Source organism: Danio rerio, chromosome 1 (genome assembly GCF_049306965.1).
Source record: "Danio rerio strain Tuebingen ecotype United States chromosome 1, GRCz12tu, whole genome shotgun sequence".
Classification (NCBI taxonomy): Eukaryota; Metazoa; Chordata; class Actinopteri; order Cypriniformes; family Danionidae; genus Danio; species Danio rerio.
In genome coordinates, this window is record NC_133176.1 from 6757172 (window position 1) to 6777995 (window position 20824).

Genomic DNA, 20824 nt, shown 5'->3' on the forward strand with positions numbered 1-20824 from the left:
ATGATAGAAGACTACACATTTCTGTATGGATGAATGAACTAAAGAACGAACAAATAAATAAACAAATAAATAAATAACAATTACAGTTAAAAGTATTGAAAACTTATTCGTCTCTTTAAATCCACATGAATTTGAGGTAAATAGAAGATTGTAAATTTCTGTATGGATGAATGAATGAATCAATAAATAAATAAATAAAATACAATTTAAAGCATTGATCACTTATTCATCTGCATTTAAGATGAATAGAAGACTGTAAATGTCTGTCTGGATGAATGGATGAATAAATTAATGGATAAGTTAATTAATTAATTAATAGTAGATAACCAACTGTATTAATTAAATATAATTATATAATTATAACTTATTCCTCTCTATAAATGCAGTATGAATTAATGAATAGACGATTATAAACATATTAACACCGCTGAAATATAATAGTGGTTTTAATTACTAACCAGCAAATGAGTGAAATACTCAGAAATAAGCTTAAAACAAAAATCCAAAAAGAAGAGGAAAAAAAAGTACGCAGAGTTTCCAATTTTATTGGCATTATGCAAGACAAGAGAATAAACATACAGCACACAATCATCTCATCCAAAATCCTTAAGTATTGTCTGTTTACTGGATCAGTCAGTTAATCCGCTGAGTTAACCATGCATTTGTCTGAATATCTGATATTGCTGAAGAGGCTTGTGATTAATAGAAACAAATGACATTAGCATTCAGGCATTCAAGTAACTAAAGTCATCTAAGCAGGTCACAGCTTGAGCACAACTTAATAACAACAAACACTGAAATAAAAAGAGGGATGAGGGAAACTAAACCAAGGTGCAAAAGGCAAATATATATTTCAGGATAAGTACAAATTCCGTTTCCAGTTCGAAACACATCAATGAAGTTACTTAATCATTTACTATAAAGTTAAGCGAGAGTTAAGAAGAGGAGAAACTGCAATTATAGCTTACTAGTCAAATTCTACCTAAAACTATTCTTCTCTCATTGATACTGCAATGCAATCAAGGCCTTGGATGCAATGAAGCAAAAGGGAATTAAACTAGTCTAGTAGCATCAATCTAACCAAGTTTGTTAAAAGACATTGCATAGGAGGTCTTGACCAGTGTTGGGTGTAATTAAATTACTTTTAATCTGAAAAAAGTAAAGGATTCTCTTTATTTTTTAGGTAATCTAATTAGTTATTTAGGGTAGAGGTCTGCATTTTGCAGCCGCGGGACCCGACCAGATTTCTGCGGCATGGGAATACATTTCCAAAAAAAGCACGGGAGCGGTCAGTAACTGGTTTAATTTTGGACGGGAGCGGCAGTCTAGCAATATCGCTCCCGACTCGCTCGCTCGCATATGTATGTGTGTGAATGAGACAGAGTGATGCTGCGTTTAGCTTGTTTGTTGGTGTTGGTGTGTGTGTGTTTGTCACTTGCTTGGTGCTTATGTGTGTGTGTGTGTGTGTGTGTGTGTGTGTGTGTGTTGATACAGACAGCTTGTTATAGGCTGTCTGGACTCTGTATAGCTGGGTAGTTTTCGGTTTAGTTCTCCCCCCACTCTTTAGCAGGAACGGGCGTGGCGGGTAGAAAACGGGGCAGGGCGGGTCGGGCAGCGGGACAACAAATGCTGAATACAAGCAGGAGCGGTCGGGTTCGGGCTAAAACCTGGCGGAAGCGGGATTTAAAATTTAGTCCCGCGCAGATCTTTTAGGGTGCTTTCACACTTGGTTCAATTGCCTGGACCGTACCCAAGTTCGATTGTCTCCCCTTGCCACCTCCTCGGTTGTTTTGTGTTCATACTGTCTTTTTTCCTTCTGAACCCCGGTACGCTTGCATCACTGAGCTGCTGTTTTGTTTACAGCCGTTGCTAGGCGACAGTCACGAAAGCAAGTGCCAAAATGGAAAGACGTCCGCACATCACGGTCATTCTGCTTTAACTGAAGCTTTTAGTTTTGGACATGCAGAAAGCGACTCGCGTCCATCTGCCTCAAAAATGTTAGAAACATTCAAGACATCACAACGTGTCTGCAGGAGCTGTTTTTGGAGCAGACAAGCAGACATCCCTGTGCATCACTGTGTTTGCCCTGGCTCAGTCCCGCACGCGTCACCAAGTTACGAAACGTGGCACAGACACACACACGAACGAACGAACGAACGTTATGAAAACAATAGTTTGTTGTACAGTTGGCGTTTCACTTCCGTTATTTGGTATGATTGCATTTACATCAGAAGTGAACCATACTAGAGTTCTCATGAACCGTACCCCAGACCACCTCTTTCAGGCGGACTTCGGTACGGTTCACGGTTGCGCACCCGAGTTCAGAAGACACGTTCACACTAGCTAAACGTACCGTACTATGACGTCAAATGAACCTGGGTGCTGACCAAAAGTGCTAGTGTGAAAGCACCCTTAATGCAGTGCATAAATTCAACAGCCCAAATCAGTTTGTTGATGTGACGTAGCATTTTCACTGTAGGGAACTGAATATGAGTAGCAATTAAAATGCAGTAAATGTCATCATTTATTTGACTTCTATAAAAACTGCTGTGTTATTATGTATTTTGGCTCAAGCATATATTTGGCAAGTATTATAAATTGAAAAGATGCCTAATTTTACAAGTGGCTATTTTTTTATATACACATTTCTAAAACAATGATAGATTTTGTCATTGAAAACCATGTCCTCTTGTGTGACACTATATGCTCAATATAATCCAGCAACTGACCCTTCGCTAAGCACCACCCTCTTTAGTTACTGTTGTTACAAGCTTTCGTGTCTGGCACGTCTATTACAAAATGTGTATTGTAAAAAAAATCCGTAACTTTATGGTTTATATACGGCAGCTGGGGTGACGAAAAAAAAACGTAAAATAACTGACATTAAATTACAGAAATTTCCTTAAGTTAAGTTTTCTGGTAAATTTCTGTTATTAAACCTCTGTTATTACAAAAAGGTGCATTACGTGCACATTACGTTTTTGTCTCAGAATATGTCACATACACTATAAACCAGGGGTGGCCAATCCTGTTCCTGGAGACCTACCTTACTGCAGATTTCAGTTGCAACCCTTATCAAACACACCTGTCTGTAATTATCAAGTGGATTTCAGGTCCTAATTAATTGGTTCAGGTGGGTTTGATCAGGGTAGGAGCTAAACCAGGGGTGGGCAATCTCTGTCCTGGAGGGCCGGTGTCCTGCAAAGTTTAGCTCCAACCCTATTCAAACAGACCTCCCTATAGAGTTCAAGTGATCTTGAAGACACTGATTAGTTTGTTCAGGTGTGTTTGACTAGTGTTGGAACAAAACTCTGCAGGGACACCGGCCCTTGAGGATCAAGTTTGCCCATCCCTGAGCTAAACTGTACAGATAGGTAGATCTCCAGGAACAGGATTGAGCACCCCTGCTATAAACAATGCAGGCTTCAACAAAACTTAACTTTTACCGTACACCACACTGGTTTTAATGCCAACTGCAGATGTCTTTGGCTAAAGGGGAGCTGAATGGAGTGAGGACCTAATTAAAAATGCTGGACTCTGCACTTCTCATTTTAGATCAGGTAAGTTCACGCTATGCTGAATCATAAACATTACCCGCTTTTGATTGCAGCAATGATTTTAGCAAAAACAGTTAAGTATGGTGAATTAAACTGCCGACACTGAATGCTTAGATTGAAATATAAACATGCAAGTTCACATACCCTGCTACAGGTGCAGTTCGCTGTCAGAATGCCGTTGTTTTGCTTGTTGATGATTAGCCAGCCCTTGTATAGCTCCGTCTTCTTTCCTTGTCTTTGGCTAGGCAGAACCTCGGTTTTTGGTACTACAAAGTTTTCAATCTGGTAATCATGGAGCATTATTTCTTGCACATGACCACACAGAACAAAATTGTTGGCATCCAAAGACTTACAGGCCTTTAACTTCTCTTGTAAAAACACTTGGAGTTTCAATGAGATAGTTGTATATTTGGGGCTGTATGCTTGGCCATTTCATCTTACCCAATATCTATTGGGAGGGTGCTATTGCAAATGGACCTGTCAGACGAACGCCGCTCACTTTACCGTTAATTTTGCAGAATAACTGTGTTTATCACTGGGTGACGAGCTGTTATAATATGCTGAAAGCATTATGTAAATAATATATATAATATGTAATCAATAGAACTTATTTCTAAGGCAACAACAAACTCTGTACGGCAGCGGATGTCATTCCCTCGCTGTAAATGCTAGAGCTCATGGTTTTTTACTGCAACCTCGCTGCAAGCGCATATCCTGAATGTTAGCACACCGGTAATTCATCTATTGTTTTATGAATTATTTTGCAATAGATTAATTCATATGTATTGGACTCGGTGTGCAAGGTTTGTGTGTGTGAAAAAAAATTCCGGATTTAAATACAGGAAAAAAAGACACATATGAAAATTTTGCACTTTGGACTAAGCAAAGAACTAAGCAAAGACGATTACACATGATGAAGAAACAGTGATGCACATGCTTGATATTTACGATGATTTTAAGTAGCACTGAGTTAAGTAATTAAATAAAATATTGAGCAATTAAGCTACTTTTCAGACAAGGTAATTTAATGATACAATTAGTAACTAATAATTACTATTTTGAAGTAACGTACCCAACATTGGTCTGGACTGCATATTTTCTAGTCATTTTTGCTGATACACATAAATCCATTACATTTCATGCAATGTTTGGTAAGTTTTTGTGTGTGTATGTTTGCAATACAGTATTAAGAAGTTTTTGGGAGGCAGGGAAGTTCTGAAAAAACTGAATACTGGGAGCTGATTTGCACTCGTTCAGAGTTCATATTCACCGGGTTGAGTTCAGAACATTTGGCAGAGATACTCGTTTTGTCTTTGATTTTTTTCTCTCTCTCTCTTCATCCTCTTCCCCTCAGTGGGATCCAGTCCAGTTCATTTGACGGGTTGCAAATCATGAAGGAATTTCACATTAGGGAGGAATGTTTTGGTGAGGCGACCTTGAAAGAGACAGAGTGAATGAGAGTGAAGCTTGTTTTCTGGAGATTTGCCACCACGGCCTTCATTGTGCAAACTGCATACAAGCAAGGTTATGAGAGCCATTATCAATGAAGCAAATTACATCCGGCTTGCATGTCCAAGTTAACAAAAGCATAATCAGTTCTTCTTGAACTCTGGAACAAATCCCCCACCAATTCCCTCAAAAAAAAAAAAAAAAAAAGTGTTTGCCTGCTTCAATAAAATAAAGGCACTTCCACAGTGTGGTGTAAAACATGTATAATATAACATCTTTTGTTATTTTAATTGGTATTTTCTACATACAGAATTAACCTAGCATTAGAATATAACTAGACTCAATAATAATAATAATAATAATAATAATAATAATGATTAAAATAATAACATTAATAAATAATAATAATAATAATAATAATAATAATAGTAATAATAATAATAACCATAATAACATGAATAATAATAATAACATGAATAAAATTTTAATAATAATGATGATGATAATAATAATAATAATAACCATAACATTAATAGTAATAATAATAATAATAATAATAATAATCATAATCATAATCATAATGATGAGGATAATAATAATAATAGTAATTATAACAACATTAATAATAATAATAATAATAATAATAATAATAATGATGATGATAATAATAATAACAACAACAATAATAACATTAATAATAATAATGATAAAAATAATGATGATGATTACAAAATAATAACAACAACAATAATGATAATAATAATATTAATAATGATTATATTAATAATAATAACAATAATAATAATAATAATAATAATAATAATAATAATAATAATACAGTTAAATTATTTATGAAATAAATACATTTGCCACATAATGTAACATTGAAATCATAAATCAATGTCATTTATTTTAAAATAATCTGTTGAAACTAATGAACGTACACAAAAATATTTAAACTATGACTAATTCATTTTAGTTTTAGTGATTAAAAAAATTTAATCAAGCAATATTTGTACACAGAAATATTTGTAACTCACAGAAATATTTGTCACTTATCACAGTTATATGCAACTCATAAATCATAGTTCTAATGACTGAAAGTTTGATTTTATTTATGACATTGTGACTTTTATATTTTGTTTTTGACTCAAGGTTTGTTTTATTTATAAATATTTATTTTATTTAAATTATATATATACATGAGGACTGTAATTAGCACTGAGTTAAGTAATTAATTTACATGTTAAAAGCATTCAGGCACAATAAATTGTACCATTTGTAACTTTAACAACAAGTAATTTAAAAAATATATATTATGTTTATCATTTAATTACTAAACTTGAATACTGTTAAAAACTCGAAAAACGGTAAAACACATTTTTAAAATCTTTTACTTGATTGTATTTTTAGATTATTATTCATGAAAAAACACATGCAAATAAAGAAATGCACCGCAAATAGCACAGACTACATCAAAATTTGTCAGGGGACCCCAAAAATGTTATAGATTGCTTATCAGATTTTAAAGAGATGCACTCCCACTGCAAAATCATCTCAATCAATGGATCTTACATCATTAATTCCTGCCAAATAGAGATATTAAGTTATTTATCAAAATGCTATATATATATATATATATATATATATATATATATATATATATATATATATATATATATATATATATATATATATATATATATATATATATATATCGCTATAAAAATAATAATAAAAAATAATTACAATAATAACAATAACAATTATAATAATAATAATAATAATAATAATAATAATAATAATAATAATTCGCAATGCTAGATTTTTCTAATATCATGCAGCCCTAAATCAGCATCAGTAAAAGCATGTTTACCTTTTGTTTTCCCCTTTTTATTAAGTCATCTGAGAGCAAACGAGTTATCTCAAATATCAAAAGAGAATTTTTGGCTATGCGTGTGTTTTGCTTGGTTATTTTCCAGCTTGGTAATTATGCATATTAGGCAATTCCTGACCAAAGAGGAAATGTTTCTTCTCAAGGCAACGTTAAACACATAACATGACAGCCACAGTAATTAAGCTTACCACAGGGGAAAAAAAAAAAAAAAAAGTGACAGCTTTGGTCTGTTAAAGTATTTAGTAGCAGCAGTCAAACATATTAACACATTAAAAAGATGATATTATAATACTATACTACACATAATACTAATATAATACTATACTTTAAAGTAAAGGATAATAAAATCTGAATAAATATAATCATTTCAATAAAATTATTTCAGCCCAAAACACACTTAACCTGCTCAAATTGCAATGTCTATTAAATAATTGATTAGAATGAATGTAATTAAACAGTAATTGCATCACTCATTATTGACCAATTTTCTGTACCAAATATTAAAACAAATAAAATGCACTTTAATAAAACAGACATAAATAATATATACAATTAAAGTAAACTCAAATAACATTACCATTTTTAATAGGCAATCATATGATACTAAAAGAAAATGAGATTAAACATTTTGTTTGCAAAAGATGAAAATGATCAAACCTAACTAAAGCTACACTGTAAAAAAAATTATAAATCTTACTGCCTTAAATTGTTTAGCTGAATCAAATAATTTTTTTCTTGTCATTGCGACTTACATTTGTCAAACTGAATACAAATATTAAGTTAAACCTTATATAATTCAAACAATTTTGTTGAAACCTGATTAATTAGTAACTAATAAGTAGCATAAAACCTTTGTTTTCATGACTTTTTGTCATATAATGTTTTACTGTGTACTATTTCTTGCCCTATGTCCTCAATACAGCTAAACACAACTACTGGAATAACAATATTCTGTTGTAAAAGCTAAATGCATGGGTAAAGATGTCCTGTTTTGATGTCTGAATCAAATAAAATGTATAAAACTGGAAACGTATCGAAGCAAAATGCACACATATTTCAAATAATGTTTGTAAAAATGTCAAAATGTGGAGTGAAATAAGTTTTAGAGGAACAGATGGTATATTTATTCTATACAGTACTCACAGTAATGCATACAAGAATAAGTGATCATGATAAATGTGTATAATGTGCAAACTGTGCATGTTAATTTGATTGAACAAAGACAGGGTTTCTGCTGGTTTCACAAAGTCAAATTTAAGACTTTAAGACCTTTTTAAGACCATAAGGAATAAAATTCCACACTTACACAGGATTTTTTAATGGCCCATAAGGAAAAATGTACTTGCCCTATGTAATATGATTTGCCTATAATTCTAGTTATTTGTAGCCAGATATTTGTAATAATTCCTCAAAACAAGCAGATCCTAGATATATACATATATTTTTACAACTATTTAACACAATTAACAACATATAAAACTCTTTAAAAACTAAATGAATGCACAACAAACCGTTCTAAAAGTTTTGTTCGTGATTGGATGTGTGGCTGGGTAGCTTTACATGAACAAAGGAAAATTAAGACACGTTTAAAAAGATTTTTGACCTACAAAACAATATTACAGTCACTTTAAAACATTTAAGGACTTTTTAAGACCCTGAGGATACCCTGAAAAAGTGTTTTGGGGTTGCACTGTAATCCTAAAAAAGCATATTGTGGTATGTAAATACAAGATTTGTGTTTAAGATGGTTGAAGTGTAATTTTTTCGCCCTAAATTTTGTTTTCTATTCCAAAAATGTCTCAAGTGATGTTTAAAAGAGCCAGAATATTTTCACAATAGATCCTAATATGTTCTTCTGGTGAAAACAATGCTTCTTTTATTAAATATTTTTTTAAGACTTTTTAAAGTGAATATTATTAGCCCAAAATAAATAAATAAATAAATAAATAAATACATACATACATACATACATACATACATACATACATACATACATACATAAACAAATAAATACAAAATAAATAAATAAATAAATAAAGCAATAAATAAATATATACATACATAAATACACAAATAAATACATAATAAATAAATAAATAAATAAAATAATAAATAAATAAACAAATAAATACATACATAATAAATAAATATATAAAAATAAAGCAATAAATAAATAAATACATACATACACACATAAACAAATAAATAAATACATACATACATACATACATACATACATACATACATACATACATACATACATAAACAAATAAATACAAAATAAATAAATAAATAAATAAAGCAATAAATAAATATATACATACATAAATACACAAATAAATACATAATAAATAAATAAATAAATAAAACAATAAATAAATAAACAAATAAATACATACATAATAAATAAATATATAAAAAATAAAGCAATAAATAAATACATACATACACACATAAACAAATAAATAAATAAATAAATAAATAAACCGAAGTTAAACCTTTAAATGTCACTTTAAGCTAAATACTAGTATCTTGCAAAATGTTTAGTAAAATATTATTTACTGTCATTATGGAAAAGATATCAGTGATTACAAATTGGTTATTAAAACTATTAAGTTTAGAAATGTGTTGAAAATCTCAGTTAAAACACACAAATTCCTTAACAGGGCTAATAATTTTGACCAACTGTATATATGCTACTGTTATTAAACTGAATTACATTATAATAGGAGCCTTCTGCAAACCAAGCTAATGTATTAATATTAGTTATTTTATTCTTCTTTTTTTAGCTTAGGATACATTCTAATGCACAAAAAAAAAATGCTACGAATCAATTTGAATGGACGTTCTGCTCTTTTATAAGTGTGTGTAAAGTCATCCTCACCTCTAGTACAGGAGGAAGAAGCGGGTTCTGAGTGAGGAAACCATGCTTTCTGACATGTTACGCACTTTCAGGTAGTTCACAAACCCTCTGAAGAACAGCAGGAGCCCTGGGGAGGAAGGAAAACAGGTTAAAGATCGAAACCTGGATCAGGTCAGGGCTCTGGCCACTCCATCTATCAGATGAAAAGGCCTTGAAAATGAATGTTTTATTCATATCAGGGCTTAACAAACACCACCACATATTCATGAAGAGGAAATAAGTGCAACCAATTTCTGTACAGCGCTTTGGGTCAAATCATGGCATTAAAAGTGCTTTATAAATAGCAGCAAATACAAAACTGCAGCAATTATTTATTGTTTAAAATTATATGTTGTTGAACATTCAAAATGTGTACATACAGTTGAAAGCAAAAATATTATCCCTTGATTCTGTGATGTAGGAGTCAGAAATATTAGCCCGTCCAAATTATTAGCCCCCCCTGTTTATTTTTTCCCCAATTTCTGTTAAACAGAGAGAAGATGTTTCAACACATTTCTAAACATTATAGTTTTAATAACTCATTTATAATAACTGATTTGTTTTATATTTACCATGATGACAGTAAATAATATTTGACTTGATATTTTTCAAGAAACTTCGATACATCGTAAAGTAAAAAATTAAAGGCTTAACTAGGCAGGTTAGGGTAATTAGGCAAGTCAATGTATGTTGATGGTTTGTTCTGCAGACAATCAAAAAAAAAATATAGCTTAAAGGGGCTAATAATTTTGATCTTAAATGGTGTTTAAAAATTTTTTTAAAAACGCTTTTATTCTAGCCGAAATAAATTAAATAAGACTTTCTCCAGAAGAAAAAACATTATCAGACATACTGTGAAAATTTCCTTGATCTGCATTTGCGAAACATTCAAAAAAGGAAAAAAATAAATTTAAGGGGGGCTAATAATTCTGACTTCAACTGTATATTTCATAAGTGATGTTCAGAAAAGTTCACATATTTAATATTTTAAATAATTAAAACATTACAGAAGGGCTATCATTTTGATTTCAACTGTATGTAGCCTGCATAAATCTGTAAAAATCAGGATTAAAATGTTATGATTTATAGTTGTTTGTTAGTAAAACGTAAGCTTTTTTTATTTTTCTGTAAAGTTTTAAAGACATTTCTTTCCCAAAATAAAATACAAATATTGTAATATAGATCATTAATACTCGCATAAAATAACAAAAAAAATTGTTTTAAGCTATTTACATTCATTTTTAGACAACACAATGCCAAAAAAAGTTAAGAAATGTATATTTGTTGGGATAACCCTGATTTTCAAATCACAACAAATAAAAATTTGTAAACATTGTATTTGTTATTCTGACCAATTGCTGTTTCATGTCAAACAAAATGCTATAAATGACAATATTTTTATTTCAGATTTGGATAAAATGTTATCAGATATTTATAGAATTAAACAATATTTTAACATTTTAGTCAAAAACATTCCTAATAAATCCACCTATAGTTTTTCCACAGCTGTATTATTAACTGAATTGAATTTGAATTTGTTATTGTAGTCAGTTAACCAGCAGATGGCGGTAGAGAATTAAATTAAATAATGGGTCGGGACTGACTTTAGGCAAACCTAAACTATTATTTTGACACTCATTTTGATATGATTACACCACCAAACTATACATACTCAGTTTAACCTTCGTTTGAAAAATAATAATTAATAAAGAAAATAACAATTAAATAATTTTAAAAATCTCACCAAGAACCAGGAAAATCCACCAGAGCCAGTACTGTCCATTGAAGTACCCGGTAAAGTAATCTGAAAACTGAAAAGTAGAGAACCATTAAAAATCACAAATCACAATCTGAGCCAGTTGTTTTTAATGGTCATTATAGTTAAAGTCTATTAATTATTACGTGGGTTACCAAACTTGTTCCTGGAGGGCCGGTGTCCTGCAGATTTTAGCTCCAACCCTAATCAAACACACCTGAACAAGCTAATCAAGGTCTTACTTGGAATACTTGAAACATCCAAGCAGATGTGTGGAGGCAAGTTGGAGCTAAATCCTGCAAGGACACCGGCCCTCCAGGACCAGGATTGGTGACCCCCGTTTTAGATAATCACTTTTTTAATTAATTAATGTATTCTGAGTAACAGAATGAACTCTGTAGTAATGGAACTCCGAGACTCACCCTGACAATCAGGATCCACTTGATAAGAGAAAGGCCAAAGCCGCAGATAGCACCATATCGACCAGCAATGGTATTGGTCAAACAGAAGGACAAGCAAAACCCGATCCAGTTGAAAAGAAAGGCCACTGGTCATAGAAACAGAAAGAGAAAATGCTACATTGATGGAGAATGACTGAAAAGAATATAGAAATAGCATTATAGAGAGGTCACGTAAACATTGCACGCGATGGCTGAGACAAGAGACACTGATGCTCTGTCCAAACCCTCTTCCTTTTGTAGTTTAACAAGGTTTTAAGTCAGGGGTCACCAACCCTGTTCCTGGAGAGCTACCTTCCTGCAGATTTCAGTTGCAATCCTGACCAAACTCACCTGTTTGTAATTATCAAGTGCTGCTTTAGGTACTATTAATTGGTTCAGGTGTGTTTGATCAGGGTCGGGACTGAATTCTGCAGGAAGGTGGCTCTCCAGGAACAGGGTTGGTGACCCTGACAGTCAGTATTTTTGACGTGTGAAAGCATTACTTCAATGTATGCAACGAATAAAAAGTCCATAAACATGTTCGGTATAAACACCTCTGCTCTCCATGTAAAACTTTAATATTCTGTTTCAGAGGACGTAAGACCTGAGAGCTGAGATGATTTCATTTATTCACGTATATTTTATATTTTGTTGTTGTTGGTTGAGGTTGTTATTACTATTATTAGTATTATTTATTTTTGTTTCGGTAGTTAACTTATAAGGCGAGGCAGTGGTGCAGTAGGTAGTGCTGTTGCCTCACAGCAAGAAGGTCGCTGGTTCGAATCTCGGCTCAGTTGGCATTTCTGTGTGGAGTTTGCATGTTCTCCCTGGCGTCGTGTGGGTTTCCTCCGGGTGCTCCGGTTTCCCCCACAGTCCAAAGACATGTGGTGAATTGGGTAGGCTTAATTGTCCATAGTGTATGAGTGTGTGTGTGTGAATGTGTGTGTGGATGTTTCCCAGAGATGGGTTGCAGCTGGAAAGGTATCCGCCGTGTAAAAACTAGCTGGATAAGTTGGTGGTTCATTCCGCTGTGGCGACCTCGGGTTAATAAAGGAAATAAGCCGACAAGAAAAAGAATGAATGAATGAATGAATGAATAGTTAACTTATTTCTTTTCTGCATTTCGTTAGATGTTTGTTTTTATATGATTTAATTATTATTATTTTTAATAATTTATTTTAGTTATATACTCGTTAACTGGAACTACTTATATTTGGTTTATTTATATGACTTTCTTTATACAGCGGTATTTGACTGTCATTACTGTTTATATTAAGTATACAGTTATGTGTTTATGTTTAATTGAAGAGGGTGGCCGACGTTGACTTTCTGGTGAACGAAAGTGGATGCTGCCACGGGCTCTTATGATGTTGGGGAATTTTGCGGTGTCAGGGGGTATTTGTTTATGTTGTTTTTCTGTATTTTTTTTGCATTATTTATACTTATTACTGTATTCTGTTTTTGTTTTTATGTTGATATATTAATATATTTCATTATATAGTCTTTTCAGCCTGTAAATTTGAACTAATAATAAAAAATAAATACATTAAAATTAAAATAAAATACAAAATAGCATTATACAAACACACAGTAATCACTTTGTACTTAAGGCTGAACTTTGAAGCCTCTTTATTTTAAATTTTGGGCACCGTGCATGAATTAAATGTGCTTTTTTTTTTAAGTATATGAAATCACAAAACATAAGTATATATAGTCTGCCCAGCATGAATGAGTACAGATCTCATCTGCTTAGCAATACAATATTTGTGCATAAACATTAGAAAAAGCCACAACCAGAAGTAATTTAACAAAAAAAAAAACAAGTTCAAAAATTAGTACATCCTAATTAATGTGTAGTGGGCAAATAACCATAATAGTTTACCAAATGAGGTTCTGAAATGCCAGCTTAAAGGGATAGTCTACACTCACAAAAAAGAAAGTGCTCAGCATTTACTCAGACTCGAGTGATTCTAAACTTTTATGAATTAATGTCTTTGTTCTGTTGAAAAAAAAAGTTATTTAATGATTAATACAAAAAAAACATGATATCTGGAAGAATTCTGTAATGAATGTAAACACGATTTACTGTTTATGAAAACACACAGACTGCAACACAACGCACTACCACCAGAGGGCGCACAACGATCACTAATGCAGTACTACGTGGCAAAGTCTAGATGGGATCCAGCTGTGGATCCTCTCTTCACTATAGCATAATGTTTGTGACGCTGTACAACATTAGTATGTTTACATTGCTGTTAAGGGTAGGTTTAGAGTTGGGGTGGGGGTGGACGTTAATAAAATACAATTTAATTGGTAATTTAATAAATAATACTCTGTATAAGTACTGTTCTACATTACGGTGGTGGTTGGGTTTAGGTTTAACGTTAGGGTAATTTAATGAATAATGCAGGGTGTAAATTATACATTGACAATCGGGGGGTGGAGTCAACTTTTTCAGTAGTTTTAGTTTGTGTAATACATGCTGGTTAATAAATAGTTAATACATTTAGTTAATAAAATGTATGTGTTTAAATTACATCAAATTTATCAATAAAACAAATGCAAGTTTTCAGTGTTTTGAGGTAGGCTTATATTTAGTGTATTCTGACAGTAACCGCTGATTATTTAATTGAGTGGTTACTCTAGATCAAACTATGAAAACGATGCTAATTTTACTTCACTGTGAGGCTATATCTAGATACAAACAGCTATTTTATGCGAAAAGTGTCTTTTAAATACTTTGTCTATCGGTGCTCTAGATGTGCGGATATTTTTCCCTCGCATAGACTGATTGGCGCAATTATGCATTTACAATGGTATGATCCATTACAGGGGTGGTCAAATGTATTTTTATATGAACTTTTATTGTAATTATTAAATTTGCTATTTAAGATACAGATAGGATAAAACTACTTCTCACTATAAAGGACAGACTCCCAATGCATTTTGTTTTGACGTCCTTCAGGTGGGATCAAGAGTTATTTGGGGGGTGTCAATGCACCAAACCCCCCTGTAATTCGCATTGGTATAATTATCGTTATCGTATGAATAATGTAAATATCTATCATTAATTTCTGGCTGCATGTGTATCCATTTCAGCAACAAACGAGGTGTGCAAGCATTTTTTATCCTGGTATGATTACAATAATATGCTGCTATTCCAAAATATGTGTATAAAAACACAGGACAAACTCAAGATGAGCCTTTTGGGTGTCTGCTTGAAACCAAAAGTGCAAACGTGATTTTATGTGCAAAGAATGCATATTAAACTGAGGTGTTTTGTCATGCTTTAGATAACATTTGCAAAAAAAAAAACACCAAAGTACAAATGAAATTATTTTCCATCATCATTCAGAGTAACAATTTTGCTTTGTAGAAATAAAACATAATTAATCTGACTCATGTTAAGATCTCTTTAAAAAAATGCTATACATGCTTACAAAAAGAGAGAAAAACATCTTAAAAGTAGTAAATAAATATATATTGTACATATACTACATTATTTTGATGCCGGTGTTTGACTGATAAAGAGTATACATGACTTACTGAAGAAGGCCAGCATAAAGATCCCATCATTTCCCACTCTCAGCTGATCTGCATCACTGAAGTCATCCCGAACCGGAAAATCTTCATCCTTTCCAAAAGGCAGATGCATAATAAATATAAAACATAATAAAAAAAATAATAATAAAATATATAGTAAGTGTTTCAGAAGTGCATTTAAAGGCAAAAGTGAACTAAAAACTAACAAAAATGAATTAAAATGTTATGCTATCCAAGAACAGCAGAGGATATTTGCATATACTAAAGGTACAGATGCCAAAATGAACTAAAAAAACTCCTGTCTTATTCTGAATCAAAATCTCTGCAGTTTTCTCTATCGAATTCTCTGGAAGAGTCACTTCAATTATAGACAAAATTAAATGATAAAAAAAGTGATACAAATCTTGATTTTCTGCCTTTCCAAAGCTTGATGACTTCTTATTATGTATACAAAGACATTTGGAGTGCTCCAAAAGCTGGGACAGCCCCTTCAGAACAGCCTTTTTCCAGTTCAAGGGTATTTGCAATGAATGTGCTGTGAATTTCATCTTTGTTTTGCTTTTAAAAGGAAACATTCACAATGTTCCAATGCCATAATTCACTCAACAACAAATACTTTGCACAAGGCCTTTTCAATAAAGGCAAATAAAAATTGCTTCAAAATACACAAATAATTCAAATCTAAATAAATAAATAATAAAAAATTATTAAATAAATAATTAAAATAATTAAAATAAATAGATATAACCATGTTTACATGGTTACTAAATAAATATAGAACTTAAAAGAAAGGAAATAAATATTTCACTAAAATAAATGTTTATATTAGACGTTTATATTAATTAAATAATGAAAAATAAGTTAAAAGCTAACCAAATAAATATACTGCTATAATCATTGATTTAAAAAAACAACCAATATAAATAATATAACATTTAAATTTAAATAAAATGTCAATAAAATAAAATTGATGAATACAAAATGTTAATATGTTATTTAGTACAAATTACCTTTATATTTACAACATAATTTTTGTACAGTATAAATTGGCTAAAATATAAATTAAAAGATCTGAAAGTCACTGGTCAATATGGCTTCCATGCTATAATTTATGTGCTCGGATGTCACATAACAGCTTTGTATGATGAGGAATTCAGCAAGTGATTCCTCATGAACAGACCTGATATTACGTTTCAGAAAATTCAAGCTGCAATAAAAAAGGAAAAATAATGCTTCTGAATATATGCAAAAGTCTGACTGCAGAACTACTTGGTTTATTTTTTAATTTAATTTTTAAGAATGTTTTTTTTTTCTTATTTTATTATTTTTTTTTTCTTATTTTTTTTTATTCATATTTTATTTTTATTTATCTTATTTTATTTAAATTGTATTTTTTATTTTAGTTTATTTTATTTATATCTTATTTTCATTTTATTTTATTGTATTTTGTAGTTTATTTTTATTTTTACATTTATTTATTTTAGATTTGATTTTATTTTATTGATTTCATTCCTTAATTTTCTTGTCGGCTTAGTCCCTTTATTAATCCGTGGTCACCACAGCGGAATGAACTGCCAAATAATTCAGCTAAACAGGAGCACCCGGAGGAAACCCACGAAAACGTAGGGAGATTTTATTGATTTATTTAAGATTTTATTTTGTTATTATTTTTTATTATATTTTTCTTTATATTTTATCTTTTTTTTCATTTAATGTAATTTAATTTTATATTTTGTTTATTTTTTTATTTTTTATGCCTCATCTTTTTTTTTTTCTTTTTTTTTTAGCCACATAGTCCTTTACTTTCACCATCACTGTAAGAATCCACTGTTGATCAATATTGAAGTTTTTACACAATGGTTTGTGTTGCACTGCGTTGGAATGGCGTGAGGGCGAGTAAATGGCATAATTACCATTTTTTATGTGAATTGCTCCTTTATGATCAAGCCTACGCCTTCAGCAACACCCAGTAAAACTCCATCCCTACAAAAGCTTCAAACAGAGCTGTTGAGCTTCCATAACAAGCAAAAGTCTTCAAAAATACTCTGATTTATTCTGTTTCTGGAGTTATTTAAATTTGTATTCTACAGTAGTCAACATTACAAGTGAATCAAAAATGCTTTGGAAAATTCTGAGACAAAATGTGCAAGGCGACACATATCAGTATTTTAGCATCTACATTTAATAATGTTCATTCATTCACTCATTCATTCTTTTTTTTTGGCTTAGTCCCTTTATTAATCTGGGGTCGCCACAGCGGAATGAACCACCAACTTTTCCATCAAACGTTTTACGCAGCGGATACCTTTCCTGCTGCAACCCATCCCTGGAAAACATCCATACACACTCATTCACACACATGCACTACAGACAGTTTAGCTTACCCAATTCACCTATACCACATATCTTTGGACTTGTGGGGGAAACCGGAGCACCCGGAAGAAACCTGAGCAAACACGAGGAGAACATGCAAACTCCACACAAAAACGCCAACTGACCCAGCCGAGGCTCGAACCAGCGACCTTCTTTCAGTGAGGCGACAGCACTACCTACTGCACCACCGCATCGCCTTAATATTGTTAAAGAGGTTTAATATGTATTAATTAGATTATAAACCTTACCATTTCATTGGAGTGCAGTGAGTGCACTATTGTGTGCTTAAGAATGGCTGTTTATGAATTTCTGTCGTGTTGCAACTCTGTTAAACTGCTTATCACTGCAAACCTTATTACTTATTGTGTTGTTTGTACACGGTCCTACAATATACCCTGCTCACCAAATGTTTACGTTCGTAATATTTATATAATTTAATAATTAATAACCACGTCATGTGGAACTCTGTCCACCGGAGGATGCATTATGGTTGCGGATGCATGCTTAGAGAGCCTTCCTGACTGAATTAATGAAATAGGCTGTTTTCAATCAAGGAAACCCGGGGAGCTGAAATATAATTGGCTGAACTGGCATTTGGCGGGTTAAAGGAATCGAAAAAAACACATAAACAAGAATGTTCACTTAGCATGTTTCTTAAACATCTGCACACATATTATGGTATTTTTAATGCTTTAGAAGAGTTAAAAACTTACATAAAGCACCTTTAAATGAATACATAGACCCTGAACATTTAAACTATGCACCATTTTAAATGTGTTAGTATTCAGCAAGTAGCAGTTTTGCATTCTGTTTCAAACACATCACCTTGAACGCACTGTGTGAAAGTCACAGCAAAAAAAGGCTCACAAAAGGGAAGTTAGTTCTGAGAAAAGCCGTGTTTGTTTGCAGATGTCAGCTGCTTTGACATTCCGTTATCGAATGCGACGACATTCACACAATCTTAAGAGCGCTCAAATACTTTTTGGGGCTGCATTGCATAACACATCTAGATTTGAGCTCAGAGAAATCAGAGTTTCTGAGGGATTCTCTTTCTAGGTCAAGGCTTTTATGGCACACCACATCCTCCAAAAATGTCTCTTTTATGCTGATGCTAAAAGCTAATCAGAAAGCATCTACAGATTTTTGTTGTCACGTTGACAGAAGGTATTGGACAAACAAAGCCACAGTGGAAAGTAGGTAAGGTTGTCAAAAGTATCAAGCTCACTAAAAATCTGTACTGTAAAAAAAAGCGTTCATTTCGCATTCTTAAACTTCGCTGATTGCCCATAGTGTTCACATGCTTAACAGATATGACTGTGATTGGCCATGAAGGTCATTGGTTTACCACTCCTCACCACTGTTTAGCAAGTACAAACATGGACACTGGAGTTTTTCAAAGCTGACATACGAGCGATTCGCTGATGGATCAAGTGATTGACGTGGCTTTAAAACGCTACAGTGTCTAAACCAATGCCCTTCACGGCCAATCACAGTCATATCTGTTGAGCTTGTGAACACCATGGCCAATCAGCGGTGTTTAAGAACACGCTCAAAATAAATGTTTTAAAATTTTAGTAGCGATTGATCTAGACCAGGGGTGGCCAACCCTGTTCCTGGAGAGCCACCTTCCTGCAGATTTCAGTTGCTAGCTATATCAAACACACCTGGCTGTAATTATCATGTGGTGTTCAGGTCCTAATTAATTGGTTCAGGTGTGTTTGATATGGGTAGCAACTGAAATATGCAGGAAGGTGGCTCTCCAGGCACAGGATTGGCCACCTGGTCTAGACATTCGATACTTTTGACAACCCTAAAGGTGGGGTTGGACAATAAAATACAATGATACCACAGTACTTTATTTTAAAACCACTAAAAACTGCTGAAACTAATAACACAGGCTCATACAGGTATTTTGAATCATCTTGAGAGTCAGTGAATAGTTTCGCATCTGTATGTATATACTGTTTGGAGCCAGCTTGTGACTGAATAATACGTAGGTATGTGTATGCTTCATTCAGCTGTTTTTGTTTTAATTAAAGAATTAAAAAACTATTATGGCTCAGAACAATGTTTTGGGTCTTAGTTTTATGCTTTGTGGCAAATAGTCATGTAATAAGTGTGATAAAATAAATCCAGGTGGTTATTTTTGCAAAATAAATCCCTTTAATCTTATACAACTGATGATTATGCAATAACACCTGACTGGATGTACTTTATACCTTAGTTATAGCCCGTCTGTCTGGAATACTCACTTCTGATTGGTCAGTCGTGACATTGCAAGGTATGTTATTCCCAGTTAACAACCTCTGAATAACACAAGCTCATCCGGAAACTTCGAATCACCATGACTGTCTGTGAACGGTCCTACCTTCACATCCAAATACTTATAGTTATATTAATATGTAATTGCTTATCTGTCACTACCCTGTTTCTGACTGTTTGCTGGAGTCTTGTGAATGAATGATACATCATTTAGTCTATTCTCTATTCAACTGATTCGGTTTCTGTCAAATTTGCGTTTTTGACTGTTTGGCGCCATCTTGTAGCTGAATAATGTGTGGGTTAGTGTATGCCCCATTAGCTCTATTCAGCTGTTTTCCTTTCAATCAGCTTAGAGCTTTGTGACAAGTAGCCATGTAATAAGTGGGATAAAGTACATTCAGGTGGTTGTTTTTGCAAAATAAAGCCCTTCAGGCTTATACAACAGCCGATAACCTGTCAGGCTTTATTTTGCAATAACACCCAGCTGGATGTACTTTTTCCTTACTTATAACATGGCTGTTTGGAATACTCACTTCTGATTGGTCAGTTGAGACATTCCAAGGTATGTTTATCTTAGTTAACAACCGCTGAATAACACAGCCTCATCTGGGAACTTCGAATCACCATGACTGTCTGTGAATG

The 20824-nt window shown here is 32.6% G+C and overlaps 1 protein-coding gene across 1 annotated transcript in view; it reads right to left on the bottom strand.

Moving 5' to 3' along the window:
* Window positions 1–525: 525 nt before the first annotated feature.
* ndfip2 (Nedd4 family interacting protein 2) overlaps window positions 526–20824 on the bottom strand; it is a 40482-nt gene continuing 20183 nt past the window's right edge. Inside the window, 5 exon segments of the mRNA NM_213347.2 lie at window positions 526–4992; window positions 9788–9893; window positions 11550–11616; window positions 11984–12108; window positions 15551–15638. Of these exon segments, the coding sequence (NP_998512.2) occupies window positions 9790–9893; window positions 11550–11616; window positions 11984–12108; window positions 15551–15638 (384 nt within the window). The 3' untranslated portion in view covers window positions 526–4992; window positions 9788–9789.